Source organism: Lepidochelys kempii, chromosome 8, assembly GCF_965140265.1.
Source record: "Lepidochelys kempii isolate rLepKem1 chromosome 8, rLepKem1.hap2, whole genome shotgun sequence".
Taxonomy (NCBI): Eukaryota; Metazoa; Chordata; order Testudines; family Cheloniidae; genus Lepidochelys; species Lepidochelys kempii.
In genome coordinates, this window is record NC_133263.1 from 47,501,282 (window position 1) to 47,520,889 (window position 19,608).

At 46.4% G+C, this 19,608-nt stretch overlaps 1 protein-coding gene across 7 annotated transcripts in view; it reads left to right on the top strand.

The window, feature by feature from the left end:
• RXRG (retinoid X receptor gamma) overlaps window positions 1–19,608 on the top strand; it is a 116,400-nt gene that overhangs the window by 78,587 nt on the left and 18,205 nt on the right. For 5 of the 7 annotated variants that reach the window (XM_073358200.1, XM_073358199.1, XM_073358204.1 and 2 more), the window contains exons 2-4: window positions 3,427–3,683; window positions 15,522–15,666; window positions 16,423–16,602. In XM_073358200.1, the coding sequence (XP_073214301.1) occupies window positions 3,427–3,683; window positions 15,522–15,666; window positions 16,423–16,602 (582 nt within the window). Of the gene's footprint in view, window positions 1–2,558; window positions 2,636–3,426; window positions 3,684–4,802; window positions 4,824–15,521; window positions 15,667–16,422; window positions 16,603–19,608 lie in introns of those variants that run through there. The other 2 variants (XM_073358201.1, XM_073358205.1) reach the window with 2 other exon arrangements.

Genomic DNA, 19,608 nt, shown 5'->3' on the forward strand with positions numbered 1-19,608 from the left:
GAGTGGTATTTCTTCTGTTGGTTTCTCAAAGTAGAACCCTCATGCCTAGAGTATTCCACTCTGAATGGAGAGGTGACGGTGCTTAGAGGAAAGGTCGTCACAACTGATTGTCCATGGCTGGCATTGTGGTTCTCAACCAGGGGTACATGTACCCCTGGGGGTACGCAGAGGTCTTCGGGGGGTACATCAGCTTATCTAGATATTTGCCTAGTTTTACAACAGGCTACATAAAAACCACTAGTGAAGTCAGTACAAACTAACATTTCATACAATGACTTGTTTATACGGCTTTATATACAATACACTGAAATGTAAATACAGTATTTATATTCCAGTTGATTTATTTTATAATTATATGGTAAAAATGAGAGAGTCGGCAATTTGTCAATGATAGCGTGCTGTGACACTTTTGTATTTTTATGTCTGATTTTGTCAGCAAGTTGTTTTCAGGTAAGGTGAAAAGTGGGGTATGCAAGACAAATCAGCCTCCTGAAAGGGGTACAGTAGTCTGGAAAGGTTGAGAGCCACCGGTGTAGAGCATGACTGTTGGTTTCTATTGGCTTTGCAAGTAAGGCAGCTTTTCTTCTTTTAACATTGCTGCAAAATTGTTTATGTGACAGTGTTTGTTATTTTACCTGAAGTAACAATCAAATCTGATTCAGAGGGAAGTTGCACAATAAAGATGGGAAAAGGTCAGCTTCCTGAATAACATTAAAGACATTTGTCAGAGTCAAGGAGGCCTGGATTTTGCCGTTATCAACCCATTTCAGATTTAATTCTGCACAGGGAGGGGAAAAGGTCTTTGTCAATTCTTACTTTTGCTTTTTGGATCAATTTTCCCAGTGGGAAAGGAACACATACCGAAAGGATACAATGACAACAACAGAAGCCTTCAAGGCAAAGAGAGGTGGTCTTGATTAATAGGTAGAGCCAAGGCATGAAAAACAAGATTTGTGTGTTCTCATCTGAGCTCTGCTACCAATGTCCTATGTGACCTTAAGGGAGTCACTTCACTTTTTTCTTGCTTAATCTCCTCACAGGGGGATATAGTGATTCTTCAGCTGGAAAAGAAATTATAAGGAAAATGTCCTGTTTCCTAATGGTTTCCAAGTAAAAACGCTTTCCCCTCAGGAGACAGGCCCTTGACTGTTGTCTAACTCATTCCTTCTGTTCTCCAATCACTCAGCCTCTTCCAAACATGGCACACTTTCTAAAAATGTTCAGCTTAGAGAGATCCATTTATTGTTTTTTGTGTTGTTCAGTTGGATTTAGAGGAACACGGCTGACTTGTTCTAGTTTTAAATGCAGAAAAATGAAGGTACTTTTCAGACTTTCAGTGTATCTCGGTACTGTAAGTACTGTAACTCGAAAACTTACCCAGAATCCATTGCACTGATTTAGCTTGAGATGTCAACCAAAGAGCTTTTATCAGTACCACATTCATTCAACAGAAGAGAATATTGATATATAATTTGCAAACTGGTGTGAGTTTTCAATTCTGGATTTTTGTGAACTGATTATCTTAGCATATCTTCCAACACAATAGTCAAAGCAAAGGTTGTATTAAGAGCCTGAAATAACTCTTGAAACTGGAGCATTTTGATAACAAACTAAATGGACAGATGACCCAAATGGTATTATAGGAGGCAAGATACAGACTAGATGGGTCAAGGGTCTGATCTATGACAGGAGGTGAGATGCCAGTGATCTGATGTGGAATTGCAGGGGGCAAGATGCTGATTAGAAGGATCAACAATCTGCTCTTGGTTGAGGACAGGTGAAATGCAAGACTAGATGGGTCAGTGGTGTGGTCTGGTATGGTGGGAGGCCAGATGAGATACCAGAAAAAATGCCCCAATGGTCTCAACCAGTGCAGCTCCTCCTTCCTTTCTGTATACACTGCCACGGGTGTGTGATGCCGGCAGACCAGGTGCCAGCTCATGCACAGGCCTTATTAAACACTGACAAACGCACAGCTGGAAACCAGTCTGGCTCACCTGTGTGTTAGCGTTTTTAAAATGGGCATTGGCTTTATAGAAATGTGTTTGGTGTTTGGACTTATGAACAGGTTGTGAGTTGCTGCCTGCATTAATCTCACTTGGAATATCAGTATCCCGTGCTCTAAGGTAATATTCAAGTGTTTTGCTCTGTAACTACAAAAGTGTTTGCTTTGAAACTGCAAACCCCTCCAGTCAGGAGAGAAGCCTTACCGACGGTGAGATACTAGCTTACCACAAGAGGTGTCGCCTCCTGCCTAGCAAAAGGAGGCCCATAGACATCAGACAAGTCATCCTGGAACAGTGGACAAAAGACTTTGTTGATTGCTCCTCCAACACCCAAGAAGTGGAGACCTGCACAAACCCTTGTCCCATCAGCTTGAGCTCTGGGGGAAGGGGATAAAAATCCCTGGCAAGAAAAATTGCTACCATTATGCTGTTTGGACTCTGAGAGGAAAAGATTCCTAACATAAGCAAAGATCCCTGTGCACTTTGGACTTCTAGGGAGAGGGCAGGACGTCTAAGGAGAAGCAAGGGATCCCCAGCTGTGTAGCTTGGGTCAGCTCTAAAGAACAAAGAGAGCTTGCACATTACAGCAGCTTCTATCAGTGTTTGAAACCTAAGACTGTAACTCATTTGTGAGTATATATTTACCTGCTTTAACCCTTGTAAATAACTGCCTTGTTTCTTTTCTTCAGGCAGGTCGACACTAGAAATTTACAGCTGCAGCGCTGTAGCACATCTGATGAAGATGCTCTAAGCTGACGGGAGAGAGCTCTCCCATTGGCTTAATAACTCCACCTCTGCAAGAGGTGGTAGTTATGTTGGCAGGAGAAGCTCTCCCACCAACCTAGTGCTGTCTACACGGGTGCTTAGGTCAGTGTAACTGCATCGCTCGGGAGTGAATTATTCACACCCCTGAGCGATGTAGTAATACTGAAGTAATTTTGTAGTGTAGACCAGGGTTTAGTTAATAAATCTTTTGTTAATTTACTATCGGATTGGCTACCGGTATTGTCTTTGGCATGAGATTTGAGGTAAATTGACCCGGGGTAAGTGACTGATCCTGAATATTTTTGTGATTTTTGGTGTAAGGGTCCATCTATGACAAAGGCAGGCTCATCTGGGTGGCAAAGCAGATTGGCGGACCCAAGGGGACTGTCTGTGACTCCATTATAAAGGCTGTTAGAGTGCTTGTGGCGTTCACTCTCGATACCTGGTTGGTGAAATCGAAGTATAGAACTCACAACCAATTTGGGGTTTGTGGCCTGGTTTGTAGCAGTCTGCCTTGAGGCTGGCACTCATGCTCATGAGCCACTGCAGACAGTCTGACAGGGTGATCCAGAGTATGACTGACATGGAGAAGATATTGGTCTGTTTTACCTTCCCCTTCCCTTTAAAAACTAAGGTATTTCTCCTGTGTTTTTAGATTCCCCTGTTCACACCAGCTCTATGTCGGTGAGCTCATCATCAAGCTTTTCCCCAGGGAATTCAGTGGATGGCCATCCTAGCTACATGGAGGCTCCAGTGAGTGCCAGAGTTCTTACATCTCCAATGAACACAACAGGGTCGCCTGCGAATGCGCTAGGCTCGCCATACAGAGTCATCACTTCGTCCATTGGATCTCATTCCGTTTCCCTGTCTTCAGCTCCCGGAATGAATTTTGTTGCGCACACCAGCCCTCAGGTGCGTACCAGCAACTCTGTCCTTTTGCTATGGCTCATTATATTTCTGGGATGAATGACGGAGTTTGAACACTTACTTTTCAGCTGTGCATGTTGTTTAGCCATTTACAAGGGTCTGACCTAAAGAGGCCCTCTGATTGTTCCTAAATAACTCCCATTAATATGGACAGGGAGAATGGGCCCTTTTCTATTTAATTTAGAGGTGGATGAATAATTGATTTTTTCAGTTTGGTGGCAACTCCAAAAAAATGAAGGGGGGGGAAAGTTTGGGTTGAATCAAATCTGAATTTTTTGGGGAATCAGAAAAGTCTGTTTCAGGTTTGTTCCAGCAGGGGGCTGAGAATCTGGGTCGCCTACACCCCAGCTGAGAGCGCTAACCCCTGGGCTTCTTGGTCACAGAGGAAGGGTAAAAGATTAACAGAATCTTCTCCTCCTCTGGCCATTTTGAGACGGGCCAAAACTATTTGTGTCAAATTTGCGACTAGTTTTGGGTTGACCAAGACTGCATTTTTTGTTTGATAAACTATTTGTTGGAAAACTTTCGCCCAGCTTTAATTTCCTTACATGCTGCGTACTGCATACGGCTTCAGCTTGTCTTTGAGTTTAATAATACTGTTTAGTGAGTGACAGTCAATTATAGTCACAATTTGCAACACCAATGAAAAATTGTCATAGAAATTTCAAATTCAAATAAAAAAATAGGATTTTTATTTTGCAAAGTTTTTTTTCCAATTTTTTCAACCTGTTTTAGTTAAGTGCCTATAATTGGCCCTGGCTGGATCATACTCTACAGCATGCTTGTGATTGCTTTGTTCAGTCCATTGTTAAATAAATGCCCTGGCTAAAATTGGCAGGTGAGAGGCTTAATGGCAGCCATGAGGAAGTATGTGGGTGTCGCTGATTTGTTATCATGCTAAGCTTTGTGTGAACCCTATTATTTAAAAACCAATTGTCCATTTCCGGCCTGTACTCCTTGATGGCATCCCTGTAACTATGCTGAGATGACAAGAGATGTTTTCTGGTGCGGCCAGGGGCACTTTGTATTGGCTTGGAAGATGTTTCGATGCCAGTGAAGACAGCCCAAGAGTGGACTGAAATACCCCATGTGGTAACTGGGCATCCCAACTTAATGCCAACAATGGTGGGTCTGATTCCCAGTTACACTAAGGCCCATTAGGCCACTCTGGCAGTATAAAGGGACCATCAACACTCCCCTGAGAAAATCCCAGTGCAGGGGACCTCCCTGGCCTAATGGCTCCCGATCCTCAGAGCTGGCCTAAGGGCTCCACACCAGCACTGACTCCTGGCCCCTGGCGTAGGGGTAGATTGGTCATATAGTGGCAGTGCAGTGCTCTGTGGTTATTCTCTGCTTCCCAGGGCCTATAGGGAGTCATGGGAAACAGTGTAAATTCCAGCAGCCCTGAGGCACCTCTAATTATACAACAGGGATCAAATGCGCACAGAGGTCCAGAATACGAGGTGGCTCAGAGACCCTCCATCTCTGCCCTAAGTGCAGGAACAGAGTAACTGAGAACTGGGTCCAGGGTATTTTGCATAAGTGAAAATGACTGGCTGGAGTTAGCCTGGGGTTAATATTCAGCACCAGGGACAGGTCATGAGGGAGCAATCCCAGAGAGCCAGGCACTGCAGAGGGAGAGAAATGCTGCTGAGTGACACAAGTGAGCATTAAATTTACCTGCCGGTTGCACAATCTCCCAGGCAAGCAGCTGCTATGAGGCTTCTGTGCACAAAATATCAGCAGTAGGAAAGGCACAGCTGGGCACAAGTGGCCTTGTACTGGGATATACGCTTAGGTTCCTCTCTTTTTGCCCCCCCCACCTCTGGTTCCACTGACTTCAATGGCGCTAAGCACATGCTTAAAGTTAAGCTTAAGTGCTTTGCTGGATTGAGGACTGGGGCGGGGGGGAGAGAGCGAGGACATGGCTTGGGCACAGTTTATGCGTTTTATTAGCCTGTGTTTGGAATGGCTTTGTCGCTCACAAGTGGCGAGTTGTGCACGCCATTCTGAAGGAACACCAGTAACACCTCATTCATCTCCACGGCGTCATGTATCCCCGATAGCTGCCAGGGGGATTCTGCCCTCAGATCAGGGGAAATGAGGATTAACGCTGCTGGAGAGAATGGGCCTCATTCTCTGAGCACTTCCCCAGTGACACGCTGGTGTTACTCTGTTGATCTTGACGGCATGACATCAGTGTGCTAGAGCAGTGCTGTGGAGAATCAGGCCTAGTGGCCTTACACTAAGGGGGCCGCATCTTTAGCTGATTTGTGCCCCCCACCCCCAATAGCTAGGAGAGAACAGCTTCTGCCCTCTTTTGCATGCAGAGACTGCAGCTGCTCTTGGCTCTGGGACCTGGCTCCTTGCCTACCCTCCTTAAGACACACCTGTCCCAGAGCCAAGGACAGTCTAGCGCAGAGCAGTCCCCAGAGGGCCCCTAACACCTTGGGGAAGAAATCTGTTAAGCAGCTGGGGTTTTTGATGCACGCACCATTTCCACAGCCCCACAGTTCATCACAAGGAAGGTTTAAGTCCTCTGGTGTCTTTCAGTGATATACTTCTTTATCCCTGACTCCAGCCTGTCCTGGGTCACTTTCTGCAGCGCTTTGCCAATGCTGCCAGTTCTCAGTCCCTGTAGTTATGCAGCTGCACCCTGCTCCGACTCATCAGCCTGGCAAAGGGAGTTTTGTTAAGTTGTTAGTAGAGGGGTGGAGAGGCAGGACTCTTGGGTCACAGTCCTGGTTGGGCCACTGATGCCACTGTGTGACTTTAAGCACTGTCACTGAAAAAAGGATCATAACTGTAAGCTTCTTCCCAGGGTGTTATCTGAACCCCCACTGCATTCTTGGCTATATAATCATACCTAGATCCTGCACTGTATTTTTCATCTGTAGATCTCAAAGCACTTGATGAAGGAAGTCGGTATCATTGTCGCCATTTTACAGATGGAGAAACTGAGGCCCACAGCAATAAAGTGACATGTCTAAGGTTACTCAGTGGCAGAGCCAGGATTAGAACCCAGGTCTCCAAAGTCTCAGCATCCTAGCCACGAGGCCACAGTAGGATCACATGTAAAAATTGGGAGGGCAGTTGTGTGTCTCACCTCATCCTTGGTGGGACCCCTGCTAGAATATTGTGTGTGTGTGGAACAACTGAAAATAAGGGAGTGGAAAATAATATAAAGATTCAAGAGGCTAAGACTGAGGAAGCTATATTTATATAGTCCAGAAAAGAGAGGACTCTGGGGCCAGAGAGGATAACCACGTATAAATAGCTTCAAGGTAACATAAATGGAAAAAGAGAATTATGCTCAGATGATGGCAGGACAAAGGCTAATGGCCTGAAACTAAAAGGGAAGCTTAGGCTGCATATTAGGTAAATGTCTGTAAGTGTAAGAGAAAGCAGGTGGTAGAAAGGGTTCCTGAGGGAGGTGGTACAGGGAATATGACTACAGAGAAGCAAGGACAAGTTGGTTGAGATTGTTCTATAGGGTTTTGAGATCCTCAAATGCAAATTACTACAGAAATGCAAAATTTTAAGTTGCTTGTAACATGAGCTACTTGGAATCTTTTATGTCAAAACTCTCCCTCCCCTCCCCCAATGAAAAATGGCCATTTTCCAAACCCCAGACTTCAGTTTTATTTTAAATGTCGTTAATCAAAATGTAAAAATGTGAAATATATTCTTTCCCCTCTCCTGTGGAATGTAGCGGGGTGAAATATATCTGGGGTTCTTTTTTCCTTTTGTGGCTCTGTCGCTTTTTCAAAACGGCCTCAATTTGTGAACAGCGACAGAATGGCAAGAGAACAAATGAAAAAGTGGGGAAAAAGAAGCGAACCTGGATATTATTCATTCTATTACAGTGGGGGAGGGGAGGGCAAAAAGATGAGGGGAAAGGGAATATTAGGAATTTAGTCCATATAAAAATTTTAAAAAATCAGAAAATTATGAAATTGTTCTGTCAAGCCTGGAAAGGCACCCAATGGTGACATTTCTACATTTTCCCTTTAGAAAAAAACAAAAAAAAACGAAAAACAAAAACTAGCTCTACTCCTAACAGTAGCATCCAAGTGTTAGAATATAAATATCTGGGGCCAGATCCTTGACCCTGCTGAGCCAGCTCGGTGCCATTCCTATTGCAGCAATGCTGATTTAAAGCTGCCAAAGGTTTCCGTACACCTTTGGGATGAGCTGTGGAATGAAGGTCCTGATCGCTTGAGGTTCTTGGAAGTCCCATAGTGCCTTTCAGAAGGGTTGTGGCATCCAGGGATTCTTCCAGACCTACTCTACAGTAGGGGGGAGAATTCCACCCAAGGGGTTTGTTGGCATGAGGAGGGACAGGCAGAGGATGCGTCAGAGGGACAGCAAGTGGTGGGGAAAGCTGTCACATCTCCTCTTGAACTTCAGCTCGCTCCAGCTACTGCCAAGGAATGGGGGGAAGTGACTGGACACTGCTTTGGATCTGCACACGGAGCTGCCTGCCTGATGTGTGGCCCGGGGCGAGACATGTTGGAAGGGCCAGGAGAGCCATTTTTGACAGTTACCGCCATGAAAGGCCAGACATCCAGCTGGGACTGGAGGTGGGGTTGAGGGGAGGGGCAGAGCCATCAGGGACCTCAGGAAAAGCAAGATGGTGGTGTGGGTTAAGGTGGACACTTTGTGAGAGTGGAAACCAGTGTGCAGGAATGGGGACACTTCAGACCTATGTTTCCTACTGCCCCACACTTTGAATTTGGAAGCCCATGAAAATATTGTTCCACCCATAAGCATGTTAGCCATAGTGTCTTGGTCAAATTGCATCCAGGTTAATTTCATCCTGCTTGCCTAAATTTCTTCTGTAATTTCAAGTAGAAGAGTCTTCTTCACTTACTGGCCTAAATACTTGTATAGCCTTGCATTCTTAACCAGCTGCTGGCCTGCACCCCAGATGTGGCTGCATTTCAGTGACAGGTGAATGATTATATTTTACAGTAGGATATTTCAGGATGAAAGTTGCTACTGTTACTTTACTGGGGCAGAGCTACTGTCAAACTTTATTACACAGGGGGAAAAAAATGGGAGTTTGAGTCCTTTCCTTCAGCGCCTAGGATAAATCCAGAAGCAGCTTCTCTGATCAGGGCAGCAGATCTAACCTGTCATGTTGAGTTAGCAACTCCGAAGAGCACACTTCACTTGTGTTCCCGCTAACAGAATGAGACAGCTGGACCTCAGGGATTCAGCAGGCAGGCTGCTAATGGATTTGGGTTCAAGCAGTTGTCCCAAATATCACACATCATTGCACTTAAAATGCAGGAACCAAGCTCCAAAGACATTGATGGCTAAAACCTATCCCCGCCCTTTGCTGCTGTTGTGATCTATGAGTGCAGCCAAAGAGAGGAAATACCCACCCCCATATAACATTTAAAAACCTAAAGAATTCCTCTCTGTTCAGTGTCCTGGTGAGAGAAAGCCACCAAGGGAGGTTCTCTTGTTCTTTCCACTTTTTGAATGAGGTTAGGGCTCAGCACACTTGGGTTTATTACTGTCCATTCATGGGGGCGAGTCCTCTGTCAGGCAGAATGTTTCTTGGGAACAGGGGTGGTCAAAGAATTTCAGCCAACCTTTTTCCAGTCTTCTCCTTCACTCCTTAAAACAGCAATGTAAGATCGTCAAGTCTAGGTTGGTGATCTAATTGATTGCCTCGGGTGACGTGGATTGGATGGCAAAAGTATCACAGGGCTATCACTGCTTGAAACATTGCTTGATGAGGTGTTCAAAAGTTTGCAGTCCATTTCCACAGTCACAAACAGGATTGTGCTTCAGTCCTCATTTATGGTGGGGGCAGGCACATCTGCCAATGCAATGTGCAGTGATGGTTCAAAATTGATTATGGGCATGAAAAGCCCATTTTTTTTCAATGAAAAATGACTTTTTCACAACACAGAAATTTTCACGAGGAACATTCCATTTTTAATCATTTTTCGTTTGGTTTTTGTTGGTCTTTGAGGGGGTCAACAAGCATGTGGACCAAGGGGATCCAGTGGATATAGTGTACTTAGATTTTCAGAAAGCCTTTGACAAGGTCCTTCACCAAAGGCTCTTAGGCAGAGTAAGCTGCCACGGGATAAGAGGGAAGGTGCTCTCATGGGTGGGTAACTGGTTAAAAGATAGGAAACAAAGGGTAGGTATAAATGGTCAGTTTTCAGAATGGAGAGAGGTAAATAGTGGTGTCCTCCAGGGATCTGTTCTGGGACCAGTCCTAGTCAACATATTCATAAATGATCTGGAAAAAGGGGTAAACAGTGAGGTGGCAAAATTTGCAGATGATATAAAATTACTAAAGATCGTTAAGACCCAGGCAGACTGTGAAGAGCTACAAAAGAATCTCTCAGAACTGGGTGACTGGGCAACAAAATGGCAGATTAAATTTAATGTTGATAAATGCAAAGTAATACACATTGGAAAGCATAATCCCAACTATATGTATAAAATGATGGGGTCTAAATTAGCTGTTACCACTCAAGAAAGAGATCTTGGAGTCATTGTGGATAGTTCTCTGAAAACATCCACTCAATGTGCAGCGGCAGTCAAAAAAGCTAACAGAATGCTGGGAATAATTAAGAAAAGGATAGATAATAGGACAGAAAATATCATGTTGCCTCTATATAAATCCATGGTATGCCCACATCTTGAATACTGTGTGCAGATGTGATCACCCCATCTCAAAAAAGATATATTGGAATTGGAAAAGGTTCAGAAAAGGGCAACAAAAATTATTAGGGGTATGGAATGGATTCTGTATGAGGATAGATTAATAAAACTGGGACTTTTCAGCTTAGAAAAGAGACGGCTAAGCGGAGATATGATTGAGCTCTATAAAATCGTGACTGATGTAGAGAAAGTAGATAAGGAAGTATTGTTTACTACTTCTCATAACACAAGAACTAGGGGTCACCAAATGAAATTAATAGGCAGCAGGTTTAAAACAAATAAAAGGAAATATTTCTTCACACAATGCACAGTAAACCTGTGGAACTCCTTGCCAGAGGATGTTGTGAAGACCAAGACCATAACAGAGTTCAAGAAAGAACTAGATAAATTCATGGAGGATAGGTCCATCAATGGCCATTAGCCAGGATGGGCAGGAATGGTGTCCCTAGCCTCTGTTTGCCAGAAGCTGGGAATGAGTGATGCGGGATGGATCACTTGATGATTACCTGTTCTGTTCATTCCCTCTGGGGCACCTGGCACTGGCCACTGTCGGAAGACAGGATATTGGGCTAGATGGACCTTTAGTCTGACTCAGTAGGACCATTCTTATGTTCTTAAAAACCAAAACCCTGGAAAACTTTTGGTTTTCCAAAACTAGGGTAAATTATTTTCAATTTTTCAATGAAAACTGGAAAAACGTTGACAAAACTGAAAAATGTTCTTCATCTTTGAAAATTGGTAAAAAAAAATTGGGATTTGAAAATGTTTTTGGTTTAAGAAGGGAACTTTCACAGAAAGGGCATTTTATTCACAAATCACCATCATTATGGACTGGAACTCCATCAGCCACTGAACAATTAATGCTCTGATTGTCTGATGGATAAAATGCTTCAGTGCTAAGCCATTAGCATTTAAAACTGTAAGCAGCAAACGCTTAGCCAGTTTCCTAAATGCTAAGATGCTCTTGGAGTCAGGATTTAAATTCCAGCTACAGAACGGTGTCCATGCTGCTGTCATATGTGTAGTGTTAGAAACAGGTGAATTCTCTTGCCTCTGGTATGTCGGATTATCACTCATGTCTGCTTGCTTGCCTGGAGCTTGCACATGTGCTGATCTGCTCCTGTGGCAGCTTGTCATTTTCCTTCTTGAACCCTGCCTGGAATGTGCACTCTGACCTGCACAAAGGAAAGCTCTCTAGATGTAGCAGGCAGCGCACTCAGAAGAGAGCAGGCTGGCTGCTCCAAGCCCCTTCGGAAAGCCCTGGAGGGATACGAGAGACACCTGTGTCTCTGAACAAGTCCTGCAGCTATTGCAAGAGGAGGGGTTCATCATTGGAGCGTACACGTCTGCCATTCGCCTGTGCTTGGGTCTCGTGGATACGGAGGCTATGGATGCTTGACACATTTTACACAGATGACCTGCCAGCCCGGGGGGTGCATTCCACAAACTCATCTGCTGCAAGCTGAAGCACTGCCATAGTCAACAGTTCAGGTTTAGAGCACAGTGAGAGAACACAGGGACATCACAAGTGACAGAACACATGCTAGAGCTTTATCCTGTGTTAATTCATAGATCCAAAATGTGCCCATCCACTGAAGGATGTAAACTGGCTGTCATGCTATGTTCTCAGTATGAAAGTGCTATGGCTCTGCAGCCTGGAAAAGGTCTTCCCAACTACTGATGTTTCAAACTGAGCTGAGCCATAACAAGAGGAGGATTCAGACATGCTCAAAGCATTTTCTCTAAAAGAAGAAAAGTCCATTTCAGCAGCTCTAGAGTTCATAGAATCATAGAATATCAGGATTGGAAGGGACCTCAGGAGGTCATCGAGTCCAACCCCCTGCTCAAAGCAGGACCAATCCCCAACTAAATCATCCCAGCCAGGGCTTTGTCAAGCCTGACCTTAAAAACCTCAAAGGAAGGAGATTCCACCACCTCCCTAGATAACCCATTCCAGTGCTTTACCACCCTCCTAGTGAAAAAGTTTTTCCTAATATCCCACCTAAACCTCCCCCACTGCAACTTGAGACCATTACTCCTTGTTCTGTCATCAGCTCCCACTGAGAACAGTCAAGATCCATCCTCTTTGGAACCCCCTTTCAGGTAGTTGAAAGCAGCTATCAAATCCCCTCTCATTCTTCTCTTCTGAAGACTAAACAATCCCAGTTCCCTCAGCCTCTCCTCATAAGTCACGTGTTCCAGTCCCCTAATCATTTTTGTTGCTGTCCGCTGGACTCTTTCCAATTTTTCCACATCCTTCTTGTAGTGTGGGGCCCAAAACTGGACACAGTACTCCAGATGAAGCCTCACCAATGTCAAATAGAGGGGAACGATCATGTCCCTCAATCTGCTGACAATGCCCCTACATATACATCCCAAAATGTCATTGGCCTTCTTGCAACAAGGGCACACTGCTGACTCATATCCAGCTTCTCGTCCACTGTCACCCCTAGGTCCTTTTCTGCAGAACTGCTGCCGAGCCATTTGCTCCCTAGTCTGTAGCGGTGCATTGGATTCTTCCGTCCTAAGTGCAGGACTCTGCACTTGTCCTTGTTGAACCTCATCAGATTTCTTTTGGCCCAATCCTCTAATTTGTCTAGGTCCCTCTGTATCCTATCCCTACCCTCCACTGTATCTACCACTCTTCCCAGTTTAGTGTCATCTGCAAACTTGCTGAGGATGTAATCCACACCATCCTCCAGATCATTTATGAAGATATTGAACAAAACCAGCCCCAGGACCGACCCTTGGGGCACTCCACTTGATACCGGCTGCCAACTAGACATGGAGCCATTGATCACTACCCATTGAGCCCGACAGTCTAGCCAACTTTCTATCCACCTTATGGTCCATTCATCCAGCCCATACTTCTTTAACTTGCTGGCAAGAATACTGTGGGAGACCATGTCAAAAGCTTTGCTAAAGTCAAGGACAACATGTCCACCGCTTTCCCCTCATCCACAGAGCCAGTTATCTCGTCATAGAAGGCAATTAGATTAGTCAGGCATGACTTGCCCTTCGTGAATCCATGCTGACTGTTCCTGATCACTTTCCCTTCCTCTAAGTGCTTCAGAATTGATTCCTTGAGAACCTGCTCCATGATTTTTCCAGGGACCGAGGTGAGGTTGACTGGCCTGTAGTTCCCAGGATCCTCCTTCTTCCCTTTTTTAAAGATGGGCACTACATTAGCCTTTTTCCAGTCGTCCGGGACTTCCCAGGATCGCCATGAGTTTTCAAAGATAATGGCCAGTGGCTCCGCAATCACATCCGCCACATCCTTTAGCACTCTCGGATGCAGCGCATCCGGCCCCATGGACTTGTGCTCGTCCAGCTTTTCTCAATAGTCCAAAACCACTTCTTTCTCCACAGAGGGCTGGTCACCTCCTCCCCATGCTGTGCTGCCCAGTGCAGTAGTCTGGGAGCTGACCTGAGCTGAGTTAAAAGCAGCCTGACAATAACAAACTTCACAGGAACTGGGGGGAAAGTGACTGAGATAGAAAGCAGAGCTGGGCACAATCAGGAATCAAACCTGCACATCCAAACACTCTAGGGGTATTTGAATTTGGAGCTAAATTTTGCAAATGACCCTTCATTTCTATAATGGACCAAACCAAAACCATGGCTCCAAAGACTCCTGTGCTTTGGAGTTATCCATTGCCTTCATGCTGTTTCGGACCACCTCTGTTCCAGGATTGGTGTATATACATAAATAAAGCAAGTTACGCTTAGGCTAGGCCTGAATTCCATTTGCCAATTTCTCCTCCACTGGAAGCTGACCTGCATAACCCCAGACCCTCCACCACTTGGCAGGTGGGGCAATATTGACAAGATCATTAACTTCTTAAAGGGGGGTGCATGTGTAAATGTATGTGGTTTTGCTTTTATTTCTTCAAGGTGCAGGCTAGAGTGGGTCAAAAGTTGAACTAATTTCATGAAAAAATTCAGAGGGTTTTTATTTTCAAACATTGTTCAAAATGGAGCCTTGTTTCAATTTTTTTAAAAAAATATTCTCACTTTTTTAATCAAATATTATTTCAAATTTTTGCATGAGAAAATGGCATTAAAATGGTGTAAAAATTGGTGTATCAAAAACCTTGTTGTTGATGTATGAAGAAGTTTGAAATGTCAATAAAAAGGAGAGCTGGCTGGAACATTTTTGACCCAATTTCATTTGTATTACCAATGTAATACACTATTACATTGAAGCTGAAAAAACTCTCTGGCGAGGAATTTGTTTCTGCTAAGTTTTCCTCTGGAAGGTTTTTTGGGTCCAGGGCAATCTGGTGAGTGTGGTCATTTCTGAGTGGAAAGACAGAGGCTATGTCTACACTACTGCAGGATCGACGCTGCTGCGATCGATGCACCAAGGGTTGATTTTTAGTGGGTCTTGTGAAGACCTGCTAAATTGACAGCAGAATGCTCTCCAGTCGACTCCAGTACTCCACCAGGAACGAGAAGATGAAGGTAAGGCAATGGGAGAGCATCTCCCGTCGACCTAGTGTGGTGTAGACACGTAGCTGGAGTAACTTAGGTTGACTTACCATGGTAGTGTAGATGTAACCAGAGTCTCACTCTATAACCCAGAGGCTGGGGTATGGGCAGATCAGATTCAGATGTTTGAGTCAGAGTGATCCAGGATGTAGACCTGGGCTCTGAATCAGGCAGAGCAGCGGCTTGGCATGTGGGTCTCCCCCTGCCCCATGTCCCAAGCACCTGTTTGTACTGTGCTGTGTTTGGAGCCCTTGACCCCAAAAACTTTCCTGAATTGAAAATATCCCGAAGGTTTTGTTTTCGTTCCTCGTGAGGAACAAACGACATTTCGAAACCTTGAAAATTGTCGCCAAATGGAATTGGTGTCCTCCAGACAGCTCTCATCAAAATTCACTAAACTTTTCATGAAAAATTGCAACAATGATCTTTTTCTTTTTAAACCTTTTTATTAAATAAAAGACTGTTTTGTAATAAAAACACTTTTTCAGGAGAAAGGCCAACCAGGTCTAACTGAAAATATGTCCTGAGATGTATCTGGACAGCCCCTAGCACAATGTTTAGATCTTTGGACACTACTGCAATGTGAATCTTAAATAACCATAATACAGGCTTGTCTCTTGTAAATTCCTCTTTTTCTAGCTCAATGTCATGAACAATGTCAGCAGCTCTGAAGACATTAAGCCCCTGCCAGGCCTCCCAGGGATTGGAAACATGAATTATCCCTCCACTAGCCCAGGGTCCCTGGCCAAACACATCTGTGCAATCTGCGGGGACAGATCATCAGGTACATGATTCCGATTCACTATTTCAGTGGAGCAGCTTTAAGCAAAGCGAGCCTTCCCTGGGCCTTGATGAGAAATTTGCATAAGAAGTAACACTAACGAGGTTTGCTGAGGGATCTTGCTAGAAAATACTGATGCCACAAATAACACGACTGGATTTATTTTGCAAATTTCCTGCACACAGCTCTGTCAATGCACCTTGCCCCTGAGTAGTAGCATTATTGTTTTACCAAGGCACCTCACTACCGAGCCCTCTAGCGCACGCTGCTCTTCCTGTTCTGGGCCCCTAGCGGGCATTGTACCAACGCACCTCAATCCTGGTGGGAAGTATCCCAGACCATTTCTGCCCCCAGTCCTGTCTCCCTCCCAACCATCCCTGTCACTGCACCTCAGTCCTGGCCTGCAGCACTCGCTATTTTTCCAGGATGAGACTCTGTGCAATGTGTACTAATGCACCTCCACTGCAGTCTGCAATAGCCCAGCTAGTCCAATCCAGGGTCTCTCTTGGCCTCGCTAAGTATGCTGAACGCTGCCCGTTTCTGTGCTGGTTTTGTGAAGTGCACAAACGGGGACTAGGCCGAGACCAGCAAAAAGCATTTCTGCTGCCACTCAAAGTCAGGACTAAAAAGCAAGTCTCCAAAACTGCATCGGTAGAGCCAGTCCAAACTCCTCCCCCATCGGTCTTATTTAAAGGGAACCTCTGACTAGGGGAAAAAGACAGTACGCTGATCTGTGACTTCTGCTCCTCGTGTTCTCAGGGAAGCACTACGGGGTGTACAGCTGTGAAGGCTGTAAAGGGTTCTTCAAGAGGACGATAAGAAAGGACCTTATCTACACGTGCCGCGATAACAAAGACTGTCTAATAGACAAGCGTCAGCGCAACCGCTGCCAGTACTGCCGCTATCAGAAGTGCCTGGCTATGGGTATGAAGAGAGAAGGTAGGTCGTCATAGACTCCGGGGTGGGTGTATAAATACGCGTGCTGGGCGTTAGTGTGAGGAAGACGTGGCCCCCTCATTACCTTCCAGGACTTGTGGCAGTCCCGACAGCAGCAGGTGGTCTTTCAGGAGAGCTTTAGAGACAGTGTGAGGACCCACCCTTTCCTCAGCCCCTAGCTGTGCAGGCAGCCAAAGCACCGCCTCCTCTCGGACGTGGCGCTCCGGGTCCCAGTTCTGCTCCAAAGGTTCAGGCAGAGCGTCCTCTCATACTGCTCCATGGATGTGTCAGCCCTTGGCTGGTTCTAATTCTCATAGCAACCCAAGCTCTCTCCTTTCCGGAAAGGTAGACAGTGGCCTCCCAGAGGCATCTAAAATCTGTAACAGGGTTCATCACAGCTTCATGCCCTGAGGGATTCCTCTCAGCAGACCCACACACAGGGGAAACCCATCACCGAGGGTTTCCTCCCCTGGTATGTGTCTGCAACAACCATCAGTTTAGTCATTACCAGGGAGCATTAGAGATAAAACAGGAGTCTCTGCAGCTAGTGCTAAAGGACTAAAGCCCAGAGCGTGAAGGTGTTTAGGTGCCTAACTCCCATGGGGGCATCCCTTCGGAGTTAGGTGCCTAAATACCTTTGAGGATCTGGACCTATGGCCACGAGGTGGGAACTGTAGCAAGACGACTCGCATCCTCTGTGGATCAGGCACTGAGCACATGCCACATAAGTTGCGCTGGCTCTGCATGCCCCAGCCATTTCTCAGAGGCCTATGTTAGATCAGCCCTTAGGCTGCTCTACATGTAGAAATTGGCTTGCAGGTAATGAGACTGTGCTAGGCCTTTCCTTTCACACACTGCGCTGATGTCTCAGGTTCAAGCGCCCTGTGACTTTCCCAATGTTCGTCTTGTCCTCCAGCCCTGGCTCTCATTATCAGAGAGGGAGGGAGTGGTGTTTAATGAGGATGAGGACAAGGTCAGGAGGGGCCATTTTAGGGAGGGGAAAGGTAATCTGTGTGGACGGTCACAGGATGAGGAGGCAGGGTGCGGTCATTGAGGGAGATGGTGAGGAGGGGAGGGGAAGAGCTAAGTGGTGGGAAAGAATTGGGGTGGGGAAGGAGGGTCCAATGGAGTTCAGATGAGGAGGAGTGGGAAGGGGTTAGAATATCATGTTGGGTGTTAAGAAGCCCACCGTTCTTGGGGGTCAACTTGGGATGTGAGAAAAGGTGGGGTCATGGCTGGAGACTCCTGCTGCAGGGGTTCGGTGAGTACCAAGGAGCAGGAGATGAAAAGCTCATGGGTGACTGTGATCTCATCTGAGATGGAGTGAGCGTTCCAGAGGGGGCAAGAGGGATGGAGGGAGGGCAGGGACGCGGGTCAGGTTGCCAAGGCAGGCGCCAGTGGGGCAGAGGGAAAGCGTATGAGAGGTGGGAACCGCTGGAGGGGGCAACTAGGCTGAGTCAGGTGATACTGGAAGTGAAGGAGGGTGTGGAGGTGGGATGGGGAGTGGTAGGGAAGGGGAATGAGACGGGGAGATAGGGCCAAAGGGAGGAGTAAAGCTGGGAGGGGGGTGGGAGGAGAAGTGGGCAGTGCAGCAGAGGATGTGAGAGAGTCCAGGGCATTGTGGACATTGCTCAGATTGGTTCATCGCCCCTATGACTCAGCACCGATCGCCCAGGTAGAGAAACCATGAAGCGGTGGCTTCCTGTCAATGAAGCAGGCTGAAAATCAGTTATGCAGAATCAGGCAGGCAGGCAGAGCTTTGCTAATGCGGGGCATGATCAACTAAGGAACACATTAATTATGAGGTGAGTGTGTCAAGTAATAAGGCAGGGAATTAATTATGCAAAGACCAGCTCAAATAGGCAGGAAAGGGGAAATGTGCAAAGCAGAAATCCAACTGCTGGGCACTGAGTCAATGGGGCAGGGAGTTACCTGGTCAGGCCGTCTGGGAGATTAGTGAGTGTCCCGTGGCTGATTGGAGCAGTTATGGAGAGAAGCAGGCAGCCAGTGGGTGCAGTGATGGTGGCTGTGTCTCAGACAAGCCCTGTAAAGGGAGGTGCAGCTAGGCCAGCTGCACGTTTGTGCAGGGGCAGCATGGCCATTGCTCCACCCCTCCAGGAGGTGTCACATCCCCTCTCTATGTGTGCTGAGCCAGCCCTCCCTTCTCTCCTCCTCAGGGGGAGCCTTGTGCTGCAGGCAGAGCTAGGAGGGAGCAGCCCCTGTGCCCCAAGCAGGGCTGGAACCGCTGGGCTAAGGCGCTGGGCAGAAGCACAAGACGGAGGAGAATTCATGCACCTGCTTCTTCACCCTTGCACGGCCATGCAGGCAGCTGGGCACAATCTGGCCATGAGTCAGGAATGTTAATAGAGGGCTTGTTCCAAAGCCCGTTGAAGTCAGTGCAAAGATTCCCATAGACTTCACTGGGCTTTGGATCTGGCCTTTAGCCAGTTGCAATGCACGCTATGTTGACCTTTCAGCCAGCATTGCAGCCTTGTACAGGTGCACTGTGGGGACGAAGCCCGTACCTGCAAAGCTAGGAGGCCTGTATTTGTGCTCACGGATACATACGGTTACCCTCCGCTGCATACTCTAAGCAAACAGCGGTTGCAGACTGTTGGGCGTCTGAGCACAGGGCGAAAGGAGCATGCTGCCCTTTCCTGCGTCTGCACACTGCGAGAGCACAAATGTCTGATGACTCTTCATGCTCTATCTACAAAAATAGCTGCTGTCAGAGCACCGAGCTGAGCCACTTCCAGCTGGAACAACGCAATGAGCCACACAGCTCAGCCCAGCTGAGATCTGGCCCCGTGAGCGCCTGCACTTTGTTCTCCTTGTCCCTTTCCATTGTTTTTGGTGAGAACCCTGTTGCTATAGTTTCAAAAGACTCCCTTTCTTCTCCAGCCCAGAGCCCGTGTCTGGAGATACTTGGGGATGCAAATAACTCAGGAGTAGCATCCTTCCACTTCAGCAAAGCGACTGAGGCTGTGTGCACTTCCCCAGCTCTGCTGA